At 39.6% G+C, this 22004-nt stretch overlaps 1 protein-coding gene and 2 pseudogenes across 1 annotated transcript in view; 2 read left to right on the forward strand and 1 right to left on the reverse strand.

Annotated features, from left to right (window-relative positions):
- Positions 1-1029: 1029 nt before the first annotated feature.
- Positions 1030-1605, reverse strand: LOC138005932 (uncharacterized; annotated as a pseudogene).
- Positions 1606-3781: 2176 nt separating this feature from the next.
- LOC138005933 (uncharacterized) lies at positions 3782-5851 on the forward strand (annotated as a pseudogene).
- Positions 5852-12634: 6783 nt separating this feature from the next.
- LOC138008212 (uromodulin-like) overlaps positions 12635-22004 on the forward strand; it is a 33248-nt gene continuing 23878 nt past the window's right edge. Inside the window, exons 1-3 of the mRNA XM_068855466.1 lie at positions 12635-12643; positions 16221-16281; positions 21099-21140. Of these exons, the coding sequence (XP_068711567.1) occupies positions 16233-16281; positions 21099-21140 (91 nt within the window). The 5' untranslated portion in view covers positions 12635-12643; positions 16221-16232. The remainder of the gene's footprint in view (positions 12644-16220; positions 16282-21098; positions 21141-22004) is intronic.

Here is a 22004-nt window from a genome sequence, read left to right on the forward strand (position 1 = left end):
CGATCAAATTCGCAAATATTTTAGATCTGTTGCGTCAAATCAGTCATAAGAAAAACTATCTTAGTTGCTGATGTGAGACTTTGCTTTAATATGACAGAATTTCCTATTAAAAGTGGTAGAGAAATTAAAAAAGGTCAGATTAGAAATCGGACCAAAATTAATTAATTTCATTACGTGTGTGAGACTGTATGTCGTCGTGGAAGCCAATAGGGTAATTGTTCAGACGGAAAGTAAATGTTACTTCTTGATCTAAATAAACAACGCACTTACCTCGTAAGAAACCAAGGTTATTACTGGGAAGTACAGATTAAAAATGTCGTGTTCGTTCTTCAATATTGCCGGTGGAATTTGTGGCGCGGACGAGCGCAGTAGTTCTTCGACTTCCATCATACCACTCACCCAGTGTAATAAGTAGATCAAAAAACACAAAAAGTCCTTGAAATTTTCCGGCGTTGAAACTGAAGTGGAACTTATCTTGGCAAGATGCGGGTGTTTTGAAAAGCCATCAAACTTCTTGGAAATGACCGTCTGTCCCGCTCATCGGGCGCAATTGGGCATAGGTTGGCGAAGGCCAAGTGGTTTATGTAGCGTACCGGAAGTTGTTTCGGGTCACTGGAAGGACCTTCGGAAAGTACCAACAATGCAAAAAGGAATAAATTTGTCCCAGTCCATCAAGTTATTGGAACTTACAAATCAGTTTGTCCCTGTGGGCTCAGGTAAGTGATGAAGTGTTTGATGAACTAATAGCCAGTTGATTGCCATCATGTATCGGAGCCCGTATTCCTGCAAATGTCAGACACCGCGTATTCCGTTAGCAGCTCGCACTGTGTTAAGGATTACGTACCGGCTTGTGATATAAAAGCAGTCTAACCAGATATAAAGCAAAACTCCAGTCTTTGGGTACGATTAAATAATAATAATAATAATAATAATAATAATAATAATAATAATAATCTTTATTTCTTAAGATAAAAATACATATCCTAAGTTACAATTAATAAGAAAGAAAAAATAAACTCTAGAAACTATTTACATATCACATTTAAAAATTATTCTGTTACTAAAAACGTTCTTAAATCTCTCAGTGTGGATCCAAGGGACAGAGACTGACGTATTTCTAAGATTGTACCTCGTTTTCTTTTCCTTAGGTAAAAACTGGAAGAACGGACATTCGATCTTTTTTTGTAGAGTGTCTTGTCCGCCTTCTCTAGCAAGTCCCTGATATTTACATTCTTGGACGTATACATGTATAACTTTCTTTTCATACACCGGTCTAAGAAATTTTGTTTTACAGAAAGGTCGGAATCTGAGGCACCATAAACCGACAGAGCGTAAGAAAAATTTGGTATAACTATTGCGTGAAAAAGGTGATCTACTTCCTCCTGGGACATTCCTTCCTTACGTAAAGATCCTAATACGAATAATGACTTGTTCGCCTTAATTACCTTCGCGCGCACGTGACAACTGTATTTACAATTTTGTTGGAACACCTAATATGGGTAACTCTGCGCTCTGCGGTATATTACTAACTGACGCGATGTCCTGACTGAAATCTTTCTTACGGAAAATAATCTCCTTGCATTTTGTTGGATTTTCCATTTCCATTTTGTTGGATTTCCAAAGTTTCCATTGATGGAAGAAAAATGTTAGGTTCGTAATGGGCAAAACATATCACATTTTATTTTTCCCTCACCCCTTTCATCCTTCATCGCAACATCAGCCTTTCGCAATTGCATTTATGTTTCCAAAAATAGCTACAGTTAAATTTGGTACGGCTCCATCTAAAATTACGCGTCTTTGGGATAATTTCTGTGGTGTTAACAGCGTTCGCCCTTTTCTTTCCGGAAGGAATTTGCGTAAAATGTAGAAAGATGTTCAGCGTGTTTAAAGAACAGGTACCTGAGACAGGACATATGACAGAAGAAGTTGCTAACATCGCAAATAGTTTGAGCGAGTTAAACCTGGTGAGTATGTAGCCCTAAATAAAATGCTAAAATAAGAAATAGAAATGTGAAATCAGAGTATAAAAATAAACGAAGATCTCATTAACTAAAAATAGCGGCCGCTAAGCACAACAAACCAGATGACGGACAAACAGGTAGTAATTGTAAATTTTTAATCACTCGTTCCGCTAGTAGCTGCTTTTCAGTGTATTGGGCTATTACTTTTCACTCTACTAATTGATCGTAGTTACTAGAGGCAGTTCACGTTGAAGGCTGCCTTGGAGTATAACGCTACTTTAGCCGTGTTCTCGCCTCGGCTAGTCGGGTCACCCTGTCTGGCATGTAAACGCTCCAATGTGTTTTCTAACGGAACGTATGAAGAAATTGGCTCTTCCATGCAGGGTAGCTCAGTTGTTCGGGTAACTCGGTTAGCCGAGGAACCCTCTCTTTGTGTAAACAGACCCTAAAAAGACAAAAATACCTAAGACAATAGAAAAAAAGTACCTTCTCCGCCTCCACCCACCAGCCCCCCCCCTCCTAGCGTCGCACATGAAATTCAAACTTTTCTTTCCTTTCTCGCACTTCAGGTCCATCATGAAACTGATAGAGACATTTTTTTTCCATTCCGGCCACTAAGACTGAATGTAAAGCCAAGTTTAAACGAGAAAGTTTTTATGTAACAGACGAGGCTTCACAGGAAAGTGAAGATAGTTTAACCGACGTTCAAGACGAGTCCAGGGAACAGCTCAACCGCTTTCTACAGGTTCGAGACATCAGCCCAGTGCGCCACGTACTGTCAGTACCGTGGAATGAAGCACAAAGCCGTTCTAAGCGCCGATATGTGAGAAAAGCCGAGCAGTGCGTTTCAGCAGTTCTAGATGTCCTTGCTCCAAAAGACTCAAAATGCATTATGTGAGCGCAAAGGTTATCTAAGAACAACTGGTGGGAAAAGTCGGAAGGATCTGGAGCTTCTTGAAGCGTTTGCCGAGAGTTACTTAAACGCTCAGCACTGGAGTACTCGACGGCAAATACTCTCAATCCTATCTGACAAGTTGTCTTTCAAAGAGGTGCAGGAGTTTATCCCAACAGTCACCAGTTACCGCTATAACATAGCTCGACACCATACCTTGCCACACGGGAGAGCAAAACCGATTCCAAGCCATGAATACCGGAGGATGAAAGTCGACCAAGGAAAATTAGAAGATTTCATTTCGTTCATCACAAGTCCGCATGTTCTTCGTGATGTTCCTTTTGGCAAAAGGCTTTTGAAGCTATCAACTGGTGAGGTTATTAAGACCCCAAACGTGATCAGAATGATGATACCTGAGCGTATTGTTCAACAGTACCAACAATACTGTAGTGGAAGAGGTTTTGAGCCCACGAGCAAGCGAACACTACATAGAGTTTTGGATGAGTGTTCAGCGTCTGTTAGGAAGTCTTTACAAGGACGTGATAACTTTTCCGCCCAAGGAACCGAGGCATTTGATGACTTGGACAAACTGGTCGATTAACTGGTTGACTGTGGTAAAACAGAAGTCTGGGCGAGTGAAATGAAGCAACAGCTGCGCTCATCAAAGCAATACCTTAAGAGTGACTACAAGGTTATTTTTTTTCGTTACAAAATTTAGTATGAGGTTTGGCACAAGAAATTCACGAAAATGGGAGAAACATGATCCACAGCAGGTTTTGTGAACTACTTTCCCAAAGTAAAAATACTGTGATCTTGCTGGATATTTGTACTATATTTTTATTTTTATTATATTTTATTTGAAAGTTAATATCAGAAGTAAACACCTAATGGAACGTGGGTTTTATTCGAGGGACGCTTAATTCGGAGAATGAGGGGGACGGGGGTGTCACTTATTCAAGAAAGTATTGCAATTGAAATTGTATACGTAAAAACAACAATTGCGGTTTGTGTTGTCTTTGGTGTGTTTCAGGTCCATGTGGTTGAGTCGTCGAGCATTGCTGATCACTGTAGGACTTACGCCCTAAGTGATTCAACAGACTCTGACTTTCAAGCCTGCTGCGATCACCCACACAATGAGTCATGCGCGCAGTGCTGCCAGTTGCAGGAAGTCCTAACTACCTTGGAAAGTGAGTGTTCTCATGCACTTTGCAATGAAGAGGAGGAGGAGGACATGCTGCACACTATTAAGAAATTAAAGCAACAAATAACATCATGATCTGGAAATCCCATCAGTTGCGCTCCGTTCACCAGGATCAAGCCAAATGTTCTGCTTTAGCTAAAATCAAGAGCAAATCTGATGTGTTCCTTGTTCAGGATTGGGCGATGAAATACATGCCACGGAAATTTCGAGAGCCGCAGTCGGACTGGTTTGCTAAGCGTGGGTTACCATGGCATATTACAGTTGCAATCAGAAAGTCGGAAGAAAGCGAGCACTTTGAGTCTCAAACATTTGTACATGTCTTTCAGAACTGTTCACAAGACAGTGCCGTCGTAGTATCTATAGTGCAGGACTGCCTCGCCGCACTGAAGAAGGAAATGCCGGAATTAGAAAGAGCTTATTACAAGCAAGATAATGCGGGCTGTTACCACAGCGGGTATACAATCGTTTCAGCTAAACTAGCAGGTGACATCGCTGGGGTGGTTGTAGAACGGAACGACTTTTCCGACCCTCAAGGCGGCAAAGGAGTCTGCGACCGTCAAGCAGCAACTATTAAGGGAGATGTAGGAAGATATGTTAACGACGGTCATGATGTGACAACAGCTGTGCAGCTGGAAACTGCCGTAGAGTCTTGTCCAGAGTCTCGTGCGAAAGCTAGTTACGTCTCACTTAATACGTCAATTACTCCGCCAGTCAAATGGGAGGGTGTTAGCTTGCTTAACAACTTCAAGTATGAAGAGAGCGGAATACGTGCGTGGAGAGCGTTCAATGTGGGTCCAGGGAAGTTGATACCGTGGTCTCAATTTGAGGGCGTTTTGCAGATCCCGGAAGTTCTACAAGTGCTTGATCCCCCATCGCAGACCACGCCATCTTTCAAGAGCGTGAGACACAGGCATGTAAAGAAATCATCTAAACGGGATCCAGAAGCAACCAACGAGACCACCAGTCAAGACCAAGATGATGATGATAGTGAAAATGATCAAGCTTCACTACTTTTCCCGTGCCCCGAGGAAGGATGTATAAAAGCCTACAGCCATTTTACATCGCTACAAGCACATCTGGACACGGGTAAACACAAACGACTCCCTGAACAGGAAACACTGTATGACAAGGCAAAACGAGTTTACGCTTCAAAGCTAATGGATGAAGGTAGTAGGATTCCCACTGTACAGTTACAATGTGAAGAACAGAGCCAATGCTTAAGTCCCCTTCCAATGGGATGGGCTCTAAAGACAATCACCAAGAAGGCTCGTTTTACGTAGAAACAGAATGAATTTTTGAAACAGCAATTTGAAATTGGCGAGCAAAGTGGAAGGAAAGCAGATCCGAGTGAGGTCTCAAAATTAATGAGATCTGCAAGGGACGAGTTGGGAGTTTCAACCAGAACAAGTTCTAACGGGAAAGCAAATCACTGGATTCTTCTCAAGACTGGCAGCAAAGAAAAGGCTGGCTCCCAGTACAGTGAACCGTGGAGATTCAGACGACGAGGTCCCAGGAGAAGATAACAGGGCAGCGCTGGCGCAGACGACCCATTCGGAAATCTGTGCGCGTGTGATGAGGGAGGTTTCTCTTCAGCACCCAATTGTATCCTCGTCAGGCTACAATATCTGTGAACTCATGCAAGCGTGCAAGAAGAAACCGACGTCGCTAAGTGTGGACATGTTGCGTAGCATTTGCATTGAACTGGGCTTGGATGTCTCCGATATATCGCAAAGACGAAAGAATCCGTATGTCAGTCGTTTGTCGCAGCTTGTGGACGAATGCAGCTGTGCCTCGTAAAACCGAGAGAATTAAATCAGCTGTTTACATTTATGCGATTATTTAGTAGGTAATAGGTGAGGTGAGCTTTCCATAGAACCTTACAGTGACTGAGCCCCGGGGGGTACTCCCTTATATGGGCTATATAGGTATCTGCCGCCCCAAAGGGCATGGCTTTTCAGCCGTTTTGGTCATAGATAGGGTATCGATTTTGGCCATTTTGGTCATAAACAGGGTATGGTTTTTGCACTTTAGTCTTGAATTGAGTATGTTTTTTAAGAAGAAGCTACGTTTTCATCATTATCGATAAGATCATCAAAAGCCTTTCATAAATTATGTTTAGGGTAACCGTGCCAGCCGCAACGGTCATTAAAAGGGTATCGAATTTTTGCTGAGGTCATAAATAGGGTAGGGAAAATCACAAGTTTTGGTCATAAATAGGGTACGGGTTTTGGAAAGCGGGCTTCACACCTCCACCCAATTTTTCTGGGAGTACCCGCCCCCACCCCACGGGAACCGAGCCAAATTCTATACCCTGCGTACGTTACTCTAAACTATTTAACCTTTAACCAACCATAACGATGCTCGACGAGTGGGATAGATATTCGTAAGCAGCACGTGTAAGTTAGCTGGTTTCTGAAAATATCTACACCGTGCCAAGATAGGCCCATTTCTCCTTAGGTTCCGGAAAGCGGTATGACAGAAATTGGGTTGACTACATGTTGTACTTTGTTGGTATGCAAGTGAAATTCCACCGAGAATCTAAAGAATGAACACAAAAAATCGCTTTTGAATATGTCGCGAAACACTCTGCAATACACTCTGTTCATTGAGAATAAAGTGCTTTGTTTATTTAGATACCGATGCAATATTTACGTTTAGGAGGCATGAATTAAGTTGCTCTTCCGTGATAAACTTGTGTGTCTCTTAGGGCGGTTTGATTTCATCAACATGTTAACTGGCTTATCCAATCTTATTAAAGAAAAAATTTCGCACATCAACAACACAGATACTTTAAACTATCACCTGGTTTGGAGTCAATAACTTTACGTGTTTGTACTGTTGTTTTAGCAACGAAGTTGTTCAACTTGTTCGTGCGTGACACAAAGAAGCGAGAGCCAGGGTAGATTAGAGTGTGATTTAAGTTTGGTGTTCCTTGTCTTTTTTCCTCTTGCACGCGATGGTCAAGAAAAGTGCTATTTCTCTAACGTTTCACCGGCGTCAAACAATTTATACCCGTTTTGTGATGTCTCTGGCGTTTTCTTGTTGTCGTTGTTTTTTCCTTGCATTGGGGGAATTGTGTTACATCAGCTTACGCTGTAAATTCAATGGCGCTGAATTGTAATTTTCTCGAATTTTGACCGGCGTTCATTCAAAACTGCTACTAGATCCCAAATAAATGAAACTGCAAACCTAAACCTCAATGACTGGACACTCTTTGGTTAAAATATCAGAAGATTTGAAACACTACCGGTCAGCTTTTTGCCGTGCTGGATTTGGATTATTTTTGAGTTTTCAACTGATAAGAAAAGTGTCTTTAATTAATCGGGGCTCAGTTCGCTCGGAAAGAACAAGAGATAAAAATAATCACTATGTCTTGTCCGAGGAAGAGTAAATATATGCAATTAAACTTGAGAAAGATTCACAGCGATGTAAACGTCTGTGTAGCAAGGAGCTGAAAAGTGTGAAATTTCGGATTCTCACGGAGTGAAATATGAGCTTCCGGTGCGATAACCATTTTTCGTGGTTTTCTGCCGTTAAATGAAATATTTCTAAAAACTAACTTCATTCCCTTTAGTTAGTTACCTAGGACTTCAAACTGATAAAGTCTGAGCGAAATCGATTTTTTGACCGTGGCCACATTTTTTTAATTTTCTTTGATTTTTAGGGACATTCACTCTTAAGCAGTTTCTTTACTACTCTTCACATTGTCAAACTTTTCAGTTTCTTCTTAGAACTGAATACCAGTCCTTAACCTTTTTTCAGTTATGAACTTTTTGGACCAGCACAGAACTTTAAGATGCCACTTCTTTAAACGTTGTACTTATAAAATAAAATGGGGACAACATATTCAAGCAAAAACATCACAAATGCATGATGTTTGGACCTGCACGCAAACTTTGCAAATGCTTTTGATCTGATGAGTTGCCAACCCAGTAATGTTCAGATACATGTACTGACGTCGAAACCCAGAACACCTCCAAACACATTCAATGACAATTTGTCAGAGAAAAAATTAAAATTAAAAACAAACATCTTCTTGAGCATTGGGACCCCACATGGAATAGCCCTTGCATACATGTATGTGTATTATACTGATGACTGGATTCCATCTACTTAATATACAATCATCTTTTTAGGATAATACCACCTAGGCCAGTCGGCAGATAATGAGTGAACTTCTTGCTATACAGCTGAAGATATTAATTTTGTGGAATGCCCCTTTCAGGGATGTTTCCTGGTTGTCTATGCTCTAAAGATTTTGTTCAAACTCATCAAGTACAATGTAGCATGCATGTGTGAAATGTCTCAATTTTAGATCAGTTTTGCAATATGCACTATGTTGTCTGACCTGATCCTTGTAAAATTTTTGTAGTTTCTTGTCAATTGTTAAATATGGAAAAAAAAAAAAAGGATTTACTTTCTGAAAGAAAAATAACATTAATGACGTCTCTTGATCAGGTTAGGATCTGATAAATTTTTATTTTAAAAGACAAGCACATCAAGGGGCAAATTAATTTTCTCTGTGCTGTTTAATGTCATTAAGTGGGCTTTCCAGGGTGAAGCACTTTTTTGCCTGCTCTCTGTATATCATACGGTGTATAATCTTTTCACCGATTTATCTCAGTTTCTGTTGGGGCCGGCTTTCATCGCTCTTCTATAAATTTAACAAAAGATGCTGTGTAAAGAGCGAAAGATGTATTTTGCTTTCATGATAATTATAAATTCGTATTAAAATTTGAGGAAACGTGGAGCTCAATTTGCCTTCTTGCATCTTTGCATACTCCATTTTAATATCTCTTTCAGCTTTCTTGCTTGTTGTCTTCCTTTGTTGTTCAGAGTATTATAGAGAGTATCTGAAACGTCATAAGGTTTTTTAATGTCTCTTTACCAACACAGACAAAGAGGCATTGTCCTGTATCGCAACCACTCGGCGAACTAGTCTCCACCGATAAGTTCGAAGCTCTCACCAATTCCACCGGCCTAACATCGCCAAAGGGAATTTCTGGTCCTCCCAGAAAACCAACAACTTGCAAAAACCGTACGAGAAACTTGCGACAAAAGCCAACACTGTCAAAAAAGTAAGCATTGCAGCGCTCGTTACCTCCATTCACCGTATAGTCACACGAAAGGAGCATTTACCGCACGAAAACAATTTTTACACAATTTCTACACCACTTCAATTTTTGGAGAAACATCAAAACTCGTCAAAAATTGTGACAAAATCCTTATCTTTCAAACAGCGACCTTATTTTTTTGTTTTTATCAACGGCTGTCATTTTCCGGCGAACAAATAGTCTTTTTGAATGAGCGCGCCCTTTCGTGCCGCGGATCAGTGACTTGCGCAGTCGTTTTTCAGCTCTGTTCCGTTTTCGCTGTCCACACTAGAACGATAGGCCTCCGTTTTCAAAAGTCTCCACTTTCGAAAGCGTTTTGGAAAACCTTCGTTTTCGTGGACCTCCGTTCTTGAAAACCTCCGTTTTCGATCGTTTCAATGTGGACGGCTATATAGAAACGGAGGTTTTCGAAAACGCAGTAGTGTGGACGAGAGCTGAATCTACATTGTTCATTGCATGGTTCACAGTGTATCCGTGGCCTAACTTGTAAAACTGACGTACAGTGCTCGTTTCATTAATTTAGAAGTGCAGTGCAACGACTGAAAAGTCAGCTTGTGTCCTCATTCTCCAAGAGTATATATCAAATTGGGAAACGATCCTCGCACTTTTCTGGACAATATGAGCAATCGTCTCTTATAGACTCTTGATGCAATGCCAATGCAATGCTCTACCAACTGAGCTATGAAGCCACACAGTTGGGAGTTGTCAAAGATAAGATTATTTACTAATGATACCATAGCATACCTAACCATCCATACTGTTTTGGACAATGAAGGTATTCAAAGTGATCTTGAAAAACCTGCTGAATAGAAGAAAGCATGGGATATGGAATTTAATTCTGGCAACTGCGAAGTCCTCTACGTTGGTCGTAATCAGCAACTTATTTTACTTGATTACATCTTTCATGGCCAAACCCTGCGTACGGTACGTAGTGTACTCCAAGTATGGAACATGCAAATATTACCAAGAAAGCAAATGACACTCTCACCGGCTTTCCTTAGACGAAATCTACAGGTAAATTCACATAGCATCAAAGCTCAAGTTTACTTTGGCTTAGTTCGACCAATAGTGGAGTACGTAGCTACAGTTTGGGATCCCTATACAAAGTCAAACATCAACAAAATCGAAATGGTGCAGCGACGTGCAGCGCGTTTTGTAATTAAGGGCTATCGCGGGACAGCAAGTGTCAGTGAAATGCTGCGAAGACTTGGATAGAAATCACTTGAAAGTAAGAGAACAGTTATGCGGCTATGAAAGATGTACAAACTACATAACGGTTATTTCACACGAAAGTATACTATCAATGACAGCATTGCAGCCCAGCGAGGAAGTAGACATCTAAAGTCTCAAGCCTACCAAATACCGCCTTCTAGAACTCACTATCATATGTTCTCTTATTTCCCACGAACTATAAGGGATCGGAAGTGATTATCAAAAGAAATTGTGAGAAAACCAAGTGCAACAAGGTTCAAAAAACCATTAGTATAATTTCCTGTTTCATTAGTTAACGTTGCAATCTTGACTTAAGGTTGCAATATCCCCCATAAGGATTTTCCTTAGGGAAGATATGGGTTTTCAGGTCTGCTACAGGCATCCCACGAAAGAAGCAATAGTTCTTTACTCATTCTTTTTCTTGCCTATTCCAAATCCGTTCGATGGCGTTTTTACAGCCATCATTTTTTAAGACAATCACCGGCAGTAAACCTTATCAGATAATTCTCTCTTACCCAGCGTGATGTGCTTGGATCGATGTACAGTCCTCGCTTTAAAAGTTCTTAAACCACCCACCCGCGACAAACCTTTGAAAAGAAACAAACAAACAAACTCGAAGAAATAAATTTAAACCTAACCGCAACAGTGCGCAGTAACGTACCGTTATTTCAAATTGTGTTTTCATTGTCGATGTTTTGTAGCATTTCTTATGATCGACGACGAATTCAAAGTTGTTTTCCCCTGCAGTACCATCATTCACCGTCATTCAATGTCCAAGGAGAAATTTGAAATCAAAGTCATACATTTGATTTTGTAAGAATTGTATTTTATGTTTTGCTTTTTTTTTTTTTTTTTTTTGCAGTTCTTAATAATTATTGGCAACTGGTGTACTTTATTTGAAATTAAGGAGTTCAAACTATCCTACAGTATCGGGGTCTGAAGAGGAATAATGGAATCAGAATAACGGAAATTTTGTGGGGCGGAACAATGGAACAAAGACTTCCTTTGGAATAATCGGTTTATCGACCGGAATAAGTAGATTTTGAACGGAATAATGAGTTCTTTTTTACAGGAATAATGGAATAATGAACACCAGATTATTCCGCTTCACCCCCTGGTAAAGTGAAGGTTAAAAAAAAAAAAAAACCTGTTTCTGAGTAAGCTTACTTCTAATTCAGTTTATACACAAACCAAAGCAAAGAAGTGAAGTGGTCAATCTCCATTCAGTATTCCAAAGAAATCTAACCCCACTTAGTAAAAGTAAACTCCGATCGCTGTTGTGCTGAGTGTTTCCATAGGCAAATTCAGTGGTATCAATCAATAGATAACCTTTATTTCTCTTTTATATAACAAGTGGCAGCTACTTAACGTTACAGGGTCATTTTTTCTGGCAAACGTTCGCCACTTTCCAAATTTTATCTGTGACTAAGCATTGTGGCTTGCTCAACTGGACAATTTGTGCTGACAGTTTGTGCATCCCACGGAAACGCTCTTAGGCGTTTTCTTTTGAGGAGGTTTTGAAAAATTTCACCTATTTCCACATATAGAAGACAAAAAAATTCAAGGGGCTTTCCCGAGGAAGTTTGTCTCGAAAACAATAGAATGTGTTTGGACTTGCATCATGTGGAATCTTCCATCGATTACATAAGCAGCATACAACTGGTAAGACTGCAGCCGCCGCTTGGAGGTGTAATGTAAAATATGGCTTTTAGTTAAGGCATTTCAAGTTAAAAGTCGCGGCCCAAGTCTCACCTGTTCTATGCTGCTTGTTGCACGGAGAAACAGGAACTTTTGTCTAGATAATGTTGATAGCATCACTGAAACTTAGAGTAGTATCTAACTTTAAAAATAGCAAAAAAGCTATAAAGTCGCAGTGATCCGGTTAGGGGTTGGGTTTAACAATGCATGCGGTTGTCTCGGATCAGTAAACTCTATCACGCTTTGTAAACAGCCAACTGGTTGCCTTCTCCCAGTTGGGGTTCTTAATCCTGCTTCTGTTAAAGTTGAATCAATTGCTTCTTTTTATTATTAAAAAAAGGGGTGCCTACTAACTAGCTTGATAGCTAAATGCAGTTTCATTATAAAAAAAACATTTACTTTTTACATTTACATATATTTTACTTCCGCAGGCGTCTTTTGAGATTTTGCGCAAGAGACCACGGAAAAGAGCCTTCGGCGATATAGCCCTTGACTTGTTCATCCAGTGATCCAATTGGGCCTTATCGCTTACAGCGTCCACAAAAAGGCCGTAAGTTCATGCAAGGTAGGAAATAGTTCAATGACATCTCAGTTTAAAGGCTTTAGCCAAGCCTAACTGTATCCCAGCATTGTTTTAAGGTTGCTTTAGTCGAAATGACAGTATACATTTAAGAATGTTGTATAATGCACATAACGTAAGGTTTGGTAAAACATTTAAGAATAGAACTCAGCGATGTCAAAGTTGTTGAGCGACGTTTCGATGACTATCATGAAGCTAATTAAATTACTAAGTCGATGAGATAGATATCTATATACATGAAAGAGGGGGGTAAAAATATTGAGGCTTAGGTTCTGATAAAATGAATCTGTTGTCATGTAGAGAGTTTTGCACGAACGGATCTGATTGCGTGTTAAGTTTGTGTTGCGTTTTTCCTCAAGTACAGCATCTTGTTGATCAAACAGCATTCCTTAGAATTGTAAACTAGTCCTGTAAATTGAAAACACGCAGCTTATGTTCTTCTTTCAAGTGTTTACCAACAGCAGAATATTTGGGTTTGGCGATACGTTGGAAGAGGCACCAGGACGTGTAACCAACATAATCTGCATCACACAGGCGGATCACATGAGCACATTAATAGACACTAGGCAATGCTAGTTATTGATGGCAGGTTTGGCCTCTACCACTTTGATTTAATCAATAATTTTATTTCTTGTAAACACATCATTGGATTGTCTATAGATTCCCTTGTGATCTGTGTGATGACGATTATGCTGGGTACACAGCCCGGCATCTCTTTCAACGTATCATTGAACATAAATACTCTGCCATTGAAAATTACAGGACTCGACTTCGACTCCAAAGAAATGCCGCAAAAGAATGTACTGTTTGATCTACGAGATGCTGTACGTCAGGAAAATGCAACCCAAACTTTTTACCTGACAGTAGATTTATAGTAGTCTTTACGCTTGGCTGTTAAGTAAGAGTTAAGAGTTTACTTTGCATCTCATTAAAGTCGGAGATTTCAGACGATGCAAGCAAGAAATAATTGACTTGAAAACCATCCTTACGACCGACTTGCGGTTTATTGGGCGGCGCCAGGAGGTCCAAACATGTCAATCACGGCTAACTGGCATGCATAGTGCTTAAGTTTTACTTGAGGTATTTGCATTATTTGTGTCTAATGCATTAGGTAAGAAAACAATGACTTGACTTGACATTTTTCTAAGTTTACTTACGATCTAGTGTAAAGACTACCATTATGTTACCAGAAACAATCCCTCAATATTTTCACACCTCTTTAATTTAAGTAATTTAATTACCTTGATAATCGAAAACATCTCTCAGTAATTTTGACATCGCTGATTTATAATTCAAATATAATGATTTGCGTAAGAATAGCTTCGTTCTTCAAACGATGCCGGATATTCTGAAGTCCCTTACTAGCAGCTGGTCGCCAATGATGTTGAACATCGTAACAACGACAAGGTCTCCTCTCCAACACCAGGTTTTTGCCTCAAAATCTGAAGGTTTCAAGCCATAATCTCGAGCGCGACTATAAAGAAAAATGAATTAATCACATCGAGAGAACGTGACACTTTTCCTCTCGTTTTTTACTCGGTAATGAAACATGTTGTTAATTATAATTTATGTTAATTTGCCGCTCTACTCGGGGGCTTTTAAAAGCCAGTGAAAGAAATCATTCAAACAAACACAACTACAAATATTGGCTTCTTTTACTAGCGTAGCAGTCAGACCAAGACCTGAATCAAGAAATTTAAACTATGGATCCCTAGTCCAGCGCGCTGATCTATCGATACTCTGTACTCTCTTGGAACTAAAGCTATGATGCAGTATATATGATGGAGCACTAGAATATCACAGGAGAAGCAATATGGCTTGGAGCTAAGAAATGTGATTGCCTGTCTTTTAGTAGTTTTTATATCTTCTCGTGCTTTCGCAAACGAAAATGAAAATATGTGACCCCGCGTTTTTTTAAAAACAAGTGAACATGTTGGCTCAAGCTAAGAGCGCTAACGACTGACTTAGAAACCTTTTTCGCCGAGATCACACAGCTTAACAACTTGGCACAAATGCGCCAGGCCCATGCATTCATACATACTGTACATACTTTACTATCTAAACAGATCATGTACGTTTAAGCAGACCGGCAGGTCGCAAAGGCTAATCTAGGGGCCCTTTTATATGAGGAGAGGCCTTCCGTTTAAACGGGTTAGACTGCTTTACCGAAATCTCTAGTAGTGCTTCTTTTTCCTTTGCCACGCTGAAAAATTCTCATGCAACTCTCCAGCCCGGTTTCCCGTGCCGAAAGACGTTTGTGTGTGCATGCGAGTTCCTCGGAACAAGGGAAACGCATCCTATGAATGTAGTCAAAACCAAAATCTCCCGCAAGTTTCATCAACAGCCTTAAAACCCTCAAAGAAAAGGCTTTTCGATGAGAAACAGAGACGATCCAGTGCTTGTTAAAATGCAAGACAAGTATGGTTTATACGGGTCTCGATTTCGACGGTGACAGAGCGATTTAGTACAAGGAAGTTAAAGATGGCGCCATGTTTACTTACAATCGCCATTGTCAATTTAGCGCAAAATGGTCACATGGCAAATTCCGACCCTGATGGGCTGATTTTAATTTTTTTTTTTTTTTCATTTAAGCGCAGTTCAAAAGTCAGCCCACTTACCGGGCCAGCCCACTAAAACGGGCTTGTTCACCTCCATATGAACAGGCCCTAGGCCGGTATGCTTTTGATGAGAAGGTTACAAGTCGTTGATTTATTTATTTTGTTTATATAGGTTATTTTAATATGTAAGCTTAAAATAACACTAATTATCCTATAAATAGTACACTTTAACCAATCAGAGCTATAAAGCATTCCCTAGGAATACAGAGGGGTATTTCATAAAACGTACTGCCCAATCGGATGGCTCGAATTTTTAATTCAGCCAATGAAATTCAAAATATTTTGAATATTTAACTAACTGGGAAACGATCGGGAAACAGCCAGCGCGTTTTTACCTTTGTCGAGAAAATGGCTGCCGGTAAGCGTAATTTTTGGTTGAATGTGTAATATATTAAATGAAATATGCGTGAATAATTCACTTGAAATTTATGTTAGTTTGTATACAACTCACTTAAAGGCACGTTGTATACAAATAACATTAATTTCTTGTGAAATATTCACGCTTATTCCATAGAAGCCGTGAAATAACCAGTAAGTATGCTATTACATATAATTACTAATACTAACACGCCAACATCCCCTGAGCTAAATCATTAGATTTTCCGGGTGAGGAATGTGATCCTTGCCTACTCTCTGCGTGGAAATAAATTAACCGAAATGTCAGATTTATCTTCTTTTTTCTTTTGATGCCCAAGTCGCTCGTGACCATGGAATGGATAATTTTCCAAGAAGATACGTCTTATCGCGAACTCCAAAATAGGGTTACAAACGTCAAGTCACAAAATGTGGGATTTGTCGTCTTCATGTTTGACGGTGTCACCTTAGTTCACAGGTTGCGAAGAGCTGCCTTCTTCGATCCATCACCACCTATAAATGCTGTGCAAAAATAATAATAATAATAATAATAATAATAATAATTGTTTGTTTATTTATTTCTTTTGAAGACTGAATGTAAGATGGAGAGAAGAAGAACTGTCATCTCCAGCTGGCTTGTCCTTGCTTTCTGTAAGTACTTTTTAACTGATACAAGTGTGCTGATTGCCTTTTTCAATGAAGAATATCATTCGAAAGCTATTTACCCTTTTAAGGAATCTTAACTTGGTGACAGAGGACGTATTTTCCTTTTGAATCTCTAAAACTTTAACAATACTCTCAAAAGGACAAAATAGACCGGACCGGAAATAGCTTTTACAGATGTTCGTTATGATTACGCTTTGATTACGCTTTGGTAATTACCTTAATTACCTTATGATCTTTGGTGTCTCATTGCACCATAAGCGCCAATACGGAAGAAAGAAACTTTTACAAAATTCTGAAACCTTATTGGTCGTCAACAGCCCTGATTTGTAACAGTAATTGGACTGAGTGGAGTGCGATTCAAGGAGCAATCGTGCAAGTGATTTGAGCGCCTATTTGTAATTGGCGCGCGATCAGGTGGGTGTCGAATTACAAGTATCCAATTTGAAGTTGGATTCCTGTACTTGGACACTTACGCCATTCGGGCGTCAATCACATGCATTTGGATGGGGTCTTTCTTGCTGTTTTCCTCCTGTTTGCAAAACACATTGAATATAATTTAAATTTTTTTGACACATTCAAATACTTCTTATCCTCGCCTTTTGTAATAGTTGCAATTGCGTCATTAATCATAGCCATAACAATTTTCTCAAATTCGATTGGTTAATTAACTACTTTATTTTTCTCTAATTATTGTGAAGGGTTAAAATCGGACAGTTGTCCGTAATCGGATACTTCAAATCGGACAATTATATCAGCCAATCATATTAAGTGCACTCAGCTTAACTCACCAATCACAAAATTTATAACAATACCCATAGCAACCACCACTTACCCTACCAAACTTGGGATTTTCCAAAATAGCCAAATTTGTAAGATTGGACAGTGAAAAAGGAATACATTAACTTTGTTTTCTAGGAAATTGTAATGGTCATAATTAATTGGTCTGTAATCATATTATTAAACAAATCGGACTCCCGCTACGGGGTCGTCCAATTTTGTTAATCACTCGTACGATTACAGACTAAAATTGGCCTCCACTGAGTCCTATTAACCTTATTAATCATAATCATCACAAACAGCAACTCGGACTGTTGTTCGCGGCATCAAGCGCGCGCTATTTGTACTTGAATCGTTCATCTTTTTCCGGTTGTTCAGAAGCCGATGAACGCTAATCCCAGATTAAAAATTAACCAATGAGTCTATTTCTCTATTCCCAAATGCTGTTCAACGCTGATGTTAGGCAGAACTTTACATTAGCAGAAGTCAATCGTGAAAACCAAAAATAAGCAAAAGAAACTTTCACCAAAACTTTGAAAACCTGAAACAGAAGTTTACGCTAATCCTGAATTCGGTTAATCGGCTTTCGAACAACCGGGCTAAGAGGAAAGAAAAGAATTAAGAGAAGAGAAAACTATAGAAATTTTGTCACCGTCATCTTCTCGTATTTTGTGATAGTTACGATTAATTGATAATCGAAATTACTCGCCCAAATACTCGCTGAATTGTACTCCACCAAGAGAGGATGAGGTAAAAGAACGGATTCTTCCCCCCCCCCCCCCCCCCCCATCGTCCCACATAGATGGACCTCTTCCAATGATAATTTTTTAAAATCTAACTTTAGTTGTGCAGCTATTTTTAGAGCGACGCCCAATTCGCAAGTTGTAATGACGTCTTGAAAAATTTAAATATGCGCGGCATTCGGTACGAGAACTTAAAGTGGGGCATCCTCTCTTGACTCCTCTCGGTCTTATTACCATTATTAATGTGAAAATTTCCCTGTGTAGACAGCCGTATATGGCAGAAATAGACATCCTTAAAGGTGTGAAATAAGTTTAGAATATTCACTGATGTGATGTTTATATTTTTAACAACACAGATCAACGTTATCCAATTTTTGTAATATGAGAAATTATTCGTTTTTGTAACGTATTTTTAAGTTACAGAGATTCAGCATCGCATGTACGGCAAACTTGAAACCTGTTTTACACGTACGACGAAAATGCAAAGGCAAACGAAGCTCACACGTCCAATGCAAACGCAAGGGAAGTAAGACACCCAGGCGCAGGTCAAGTCCTCTTGCCAAGATGGTGGACGAGAATGAACCTGTGTGTTTTGTCACCTTGCGTTTGCGTTCTCCCAATTCACACGTAACTGAGCTTAAAAAGCATTATGAAACCCCAGATATTTAGCTACGCAGCTATTTTAGAGAGGCACCGGATTTGTCAGTTGTAATGACGCAATGGGATTTTAAATGTGCGCGGCATTGGGAACGAGAACTTAAAATAGATTTTGAAAACTGACTATGATGGGGCATGGGAACTATTTTCTTACCCCATCCTCTCTTGACTCTACTCAGCCCTGTTACCATCGTTAATAAGAAAACTTCCCTGTGTAGACAGTCGTACGTGGCACTCAATTCAATTCGATTCAATGCAACTTTATTAATGGTAAAGCAATAAATCCCACAAACACAGTAACCACATTTGGCATTTAGTTTGAAATAAGTGTAGGATATTTACCGTTTGTACAATTACATAGATTATTCTTTGCGCTGATTGGTTACACTTGAGGTGAATCATTTCGCGACAATCACCAAAGCGGCTTTTTCCAAAATGGCCGCAAGCCGTTTTGTCGAGTTGACAAACCGAAGAAATTAATTTACAATGGCCCAGGAGGGTCACAGTCCAGTTTTAATTTTGCACTGTCCAGTTTTAATTTTGTGAGTCATCACCAGTTCTCTTACAGGTCACAGGTCACAGGTCTTTGTTTTACCAATGCAGAAAATATCCTAAACATTCATAAAAACTAACCTTAGGCATAAAAGCTTTTGTTTAGGCCTAATTAGTCCTAAGGTTAGCTTTTTTGAATGTGTAGGATACTTACTGTATTGGCATCCGAGTGTCTCGAGATGCACGGAACGTATGCGCAGTAACAATAGTGCGGCCCTGACAGGGTAAATTCCGACAAGCGACATGGCCCAAAAAGTAACGACAGCACATAAAATGAAAGTCCGACAAAAGACATCCCTTCCCAGCAAAATTCCAACAGTGACGTCGAGGCCGAGAGTGAGCCGATTAATCCCCGACACGAGTGATTTTAAAATTCAGACAAGCGACATGGGATCCCCCCTCCCCCCCCCCCCCCATCCTGTCAGGGCCTCAATAGTAGGCACTGTCCTTAAACAATTTACGCCTCCTTTGTCAGTCTTTTAATCGTATAATGACAGACCTAATAATATCCATGAAAAAATTACTCGATCCTGATTGGCTGAGAGCAGTGTGCTCAAATTACACATCGAAATTCTGGATTATGATTGGCTAATAACCGATAGCGTTTGATCAGAACCAATTAAATCTTTCTGTTTTCAAATCAAGCGCGCGCCCTGGACGGCGCAAATTATGGCGCAGTTTTTTCCCTGATTGCGTGATACGCGTGCGACTGCAAGTTTCGGTCGTCTTTGAAAAAAAAATTACAAGTGCTCATTTATTCTAAGTTGCACGAGAAAAATCTCGTGATTACCTATACGCTGTAGGCCATTTCCGAGTTCATGACTGCCTCCTCTTCAAAGCGAGTCTAAGTGCAAAGTTTTACTTATAAAAAGTAGAAGTAATTACCATAAAAAAAACTTCGCACCTAGACTCGCTTTGAAGAGGAGGCAGTCATGAACTCGGAAATGGCCTATTGGACTCCACTCAGTCCTATTACTATTACTAAAACAATTATTCACCTCAGGGTCGGTGAATAATTGGTAAATGGGATGCTAGTTTAACAACACAGATCAACGTTATCCAATTTTTTTGTAATGTGATATATTTTTCGCTTTTGTGGCGATCTTTACATTACAGAGATTTAGAATCGCATGTAAGAATTTGCCTTTTGCCACCATTATTTCTCTATTACTATTTTTTTAATCTTAGAAATTGCATATCTAGGGTTCTAATGGACCATTTTTGAATTCTCGCGGCTGGACTGGATCTAGCATGAAATATCGGCTAATGCGGGCAAATGCAAATTTATTTGCCGCATTAGCCTCCATTTCATGCTAGATCCAGTCTAGCTGTGAGAATTCAAAAATAGTCTATTGGGTCAGTAAATTGGCTCGCCTATGCGCCCGCACACCGTACAGTGCCGCTTAGAGTTGCCAAGCTGAAAAAGTTGAGGCGGAAGGCGAAATTCCCGAGTATCCAATTCTTATAAATTTATTAAAGAAACTCAATTATTCCGCCAGGACTTCTTGGAAATAAGATTGGTCGTGGCTTACAGCGCAAAGCGCCTTGCTGGCAATGTACCATCTCATATTCAACACATGCGCGTGGAAAATTATTTATTACCTTTCCGTGCGGTTTCATTTGCTCCATAAAAGTAAACATTGTCTCTTCTGGTTATGGATTCAATTTGATTCTGTCAGTTTCTTTTGGCATTAATTGTAATAAGTGTATATTGTCGACCATGACAGGGGCGTAGCTTACATTTTTCAAAAAAAGGGGAGGGGGGGGGTTCATTATCCCACATCCAGGGTATTTAGGGGTTTGTCATGTCGACACCCACGCTGTTTTTAGCGAAAGTGACAATTTTTTGGATGAGCTGGAGGGACAAGCCCACAAAATAGCTGAATGAATAGATTATTATGTTGGCTTACTCTCGGCCTTGACGTCACTGTCGGAATTTCATTTTATGTGCTGTCGCTACTTTTTGGGCAATGTCGCTTGTCGGAATTTACGCTTTCAGGGCCGCACAGAGTCGAGTCAAGAGGAAAAGAATATCTAAGGTTTATTTGTACATTAATTATCCTTTCTTTTCAGTCGTGATGGTTGCCAAAACACAGACTTCACAGTCTTTATCATGTAAGTAGAATTTTAGCTCAATCTGGCACAATTGCCGCTTCAGAAAATTAGAAACGTTTCTTAAAGTGGTACTATGATCAAAAAGTCAAATCTTTATTTTCTTTGTATGCAAGAGTATTTTAACTGAACACTAAGTGACCCAAGTTTTGAGCCTTAATTTCAAAAAGACACTTGTTTATTTTAACTGGAATTTCCTATTTAATGGTCCGCCATTACTAACTTTAAAATCTCAAGAGAACTGGATCGAGGAGAAAATGACGTCAAAGACTCACTAGTTTAAGAATGAAATGCGTTTGTACGCGACTGAATTAATATGCAGCACGGGGGTTTCGGTTTTTCAGATTTTTAAACTCGTGTTTTGCAGTTTTGCATACACAATAAACAGCGTTTACACGCTGAAATGTTAAGCTATTGAGCGGATGACGTCACTTTTCCCTAGATCCAACCCTATGAGGTCCAGTCGGTCAGTTTTGAACGTAATGTCGGACCATGAAATCCAAAACTCATACTCAAAATAAACAGCATAAAGGTTTCCCATGCATGCCGGTCATTTTTAGCCTAAGGAACCTCAGTAAAAAAATCGTTACTCTTTTCTGGGCTAGTTTTGAAATTTGCTCCTATCACCAAATACAAAAAAAATTCAGACAAATTTTCACTAAATCTGAACTAAATCCGATCTCTCGCTTCGCTTGCATTAAGTCTTGAGTCAAGAAATTATCTTGCATGAGTTAAAATTTGTGTGAACAAAAATTGAAGTGAATTAAGTGAATTAACGTGACTGATGTCATAATTTAGTAAAGTACGGTCGTCCGGGTGAGTGTAGTCCTGAGAAGGACTGTTTTGACTGACGTTCAAACTATTTAC

This window comes from Montipora foliosa, chromosome 6, assembly GCF_036669935.1.
Source record: "Montipora foliosa isolate CH-2021 chromosome 6, ASM3666993v2, whole genome shotgun sequence".
Taxonomy (NCBI): domain Eukaryota; kingdom Metazoa; phylum Cnidaria; class Anthozoa; order Scleractinia; family Acroporidae; genus Montipora; species Montipora foliosa.